At 44.5% G+C, this 2,030-nt stretch overlaps 1 protein-coding gene across 1 annotated transcript in view; it reads right to left on the bottom strand.

Moving 5' to 3' along the window:
• The window catches only part of CUBN (cubilin (intrinsic factor-cobalamin receptor)), a 347,579-nt gene that overhangs the window by 101,091 nt on the left and 244,458 nt on the right, over window positions 1-2,030 (bottom strand). The window contains exon 48 of the mRNA XM_011968102.1: window positions 1,283-1,464. Coding sequence (XP_011823492.1) covers window positions 1,283-1,464 — 182 coding nt within the window. The remainder of the gene's footprint in view (window positions 1-1,282; window positions 1,465-2,030) is intronic.

Below are 2,030 nucleotides of genomic sequence, written 5' to 3'. Positions count from 1 at the left end.
TGTAAAACAACATGGCAGAGAAGGGTCGGGCCAGGGTGAGGTCTGTAATATAAGGTACTTAGACCTTATGGATTAAAAGGCATTCGAGCAAAGACCCCAATGAAGTGAGGGTGTGGAGCAGGCCATCTCGGGAGGGGCATTCCAGATGAGGGCAACAGCCAGATGGGGAGCATCTCAGCGCATTCAGGAAACAGAATGGAGGCCAGGTGACTGGATCCCAGCGAGCAGAGAGGAGTTTGAGATAAGACAAACAGGTAGAAGAGGGAGGGGCAGCAGATAAGTGGCAGCCAGGCGGGCCACAAGTGTAATTTGGGATTTTCTTCTGAGTGAGATGAGAAGCCATTAGAGGATTTTCAAAGGGAGCAACATGATCTGATTGAGGTTTACAACCACCAGAAGCTGCTGTGTTGAGAACGTAGGGAGATGAGAACCGAACCAGGGGGACCAGGTGGAACTTCCTAAAATAATCCAAGTGAACAGCGGGGGTGGTAGTAGAAGATACGATGAGAAGTAGTTCAATTGTGGACAGTTTTATAGATACACCCAATGGGACTTGCTTATAGATGTGAGAGGAAGGATTCCAAAATAGACATCGAGATTTTTGACCTGAGCAACCAGAAGTTTGGAATTATTTACTGAGATAACAAATACTGCAGAAGGCACAAGTTGGGTGGAGAAATTTACTAATATTAATCCAATCTACCTATCTACACACACGTATGTATGTATAGTACTTTACAGTTAACAATCTGTTATTCACACTCAGGGATTTCATGTGCTTTCTTTTACTGCAGGAAGCAGAGAGTGCTGAGGGCACACCTGAAACCACTGGAGTTTGCCACATGGAGGTCACGTAGCAGTGCTCTCCCACCAAGAGGCCCTCTGCACCCCTGGAAAGAGCAGTGATTATGCAGGACCACCCATCTGCTCAGAACTTTCGTGGTGGTTTGTGCTGTGACTCTGGTCCCATTCAGCTATGTGCTGCTGTAGGCTTAGCTTCCCACAGCCTCCCCAGTTTTGCTATTTGTCATGATCATTCACTCTTAAAATTTATTCTATGACCCTGATGCACAGAGTGATAGCTGATAGTCTCTTAAAACAACTTTTACAATTATTTTGACAGGTTACTGTGATTTTGTTCTCTCAACAATACTTAGAATTTATCTGAATTATAGTTGCATAGATGGCAATTTTCCTGACCTAGCTTTCTGACTATGATTTATGGGTCAGTAAACTCTTTAAACGATGGAATATAACATCTCAGGTGGCAGGGAACACTTACTATCACATGCTCATTGTTGCAGGACGGATGCACGGCCAGCCTCAGGTTGTTAAACGTTAGGGTGATCTGCCTTCCCTCCGGGGCGGTGATTCTCCACTCGCAGATCCGGCCATGAGGATTTGGGTTCGGGTAGTTGGGAGAAGTAAATGTTCCAGTAGAGCCCTGAAGATCCCCACCACACTCTGATGTGGGGGAAAAAAGCCAAGAAAACTTCCAATCAAATCAAAATGTCTTTCATCAGGAAAGCTCTAAAAATTAGCCTTCTAGACAAAATTATTCTCTGTATTTATTTATGTGCATAAGGATTTTAGTGAACATATACATTCACTTTTTATCTCTATTAATATTTAACCCTGCCTTCCATGGATGATAGTCCACAGGCAGCAATTTAATTATCATCATGGCCCAAGAAATGAGAGATCAGTGAAAGTAATGAACTTAAGAATCAGGAAAATTGGGCCAGGCGCAGTGGCTCACACTTGTAGCACTTTGGGAGGCTGAGGCAGGCAGATCACAAGGCCAGGAGTTCAAGACCAGCCTGACCAACATGGTGAAACCCCATATCTACTAAAAACACAAAAATTAGCCAGGCATTGTGGCGTGTGCCTGTAATCTCAGCTACTCAGGAGCCTGAGGCAGGAGAATTGCTTGAACCTGGGAGGCAGAGGTTGCAGTGAGCTGATATCATGCCATTGTACTCCAGCCTGGACAACAGAGCGAGACTCTGTCTCAAAAAAAAAAAAAAAAA

The sequence above is a fragment of the Mandrillus leucophaeus genome, unplaced genomic scaffold (assembly GCF_000951045.1).
Source record: "Mandrillus leucophaeus isolate KB7577 unplaced genomic scaffold, Mleu.le_1.0 Scaffold83, whole genome shotgun sequence".
NCBI classification, from domain to species: domain Eukaryota; kingdom Metazoa; phylum Chordata; class Mammalia; order Primates; family Cercopithecidae; genus Mandrillus; species Mandrillus leucophaeus.
This window is presented reverse-complemented; position numbering and strand designations above follow the sequence as displayed.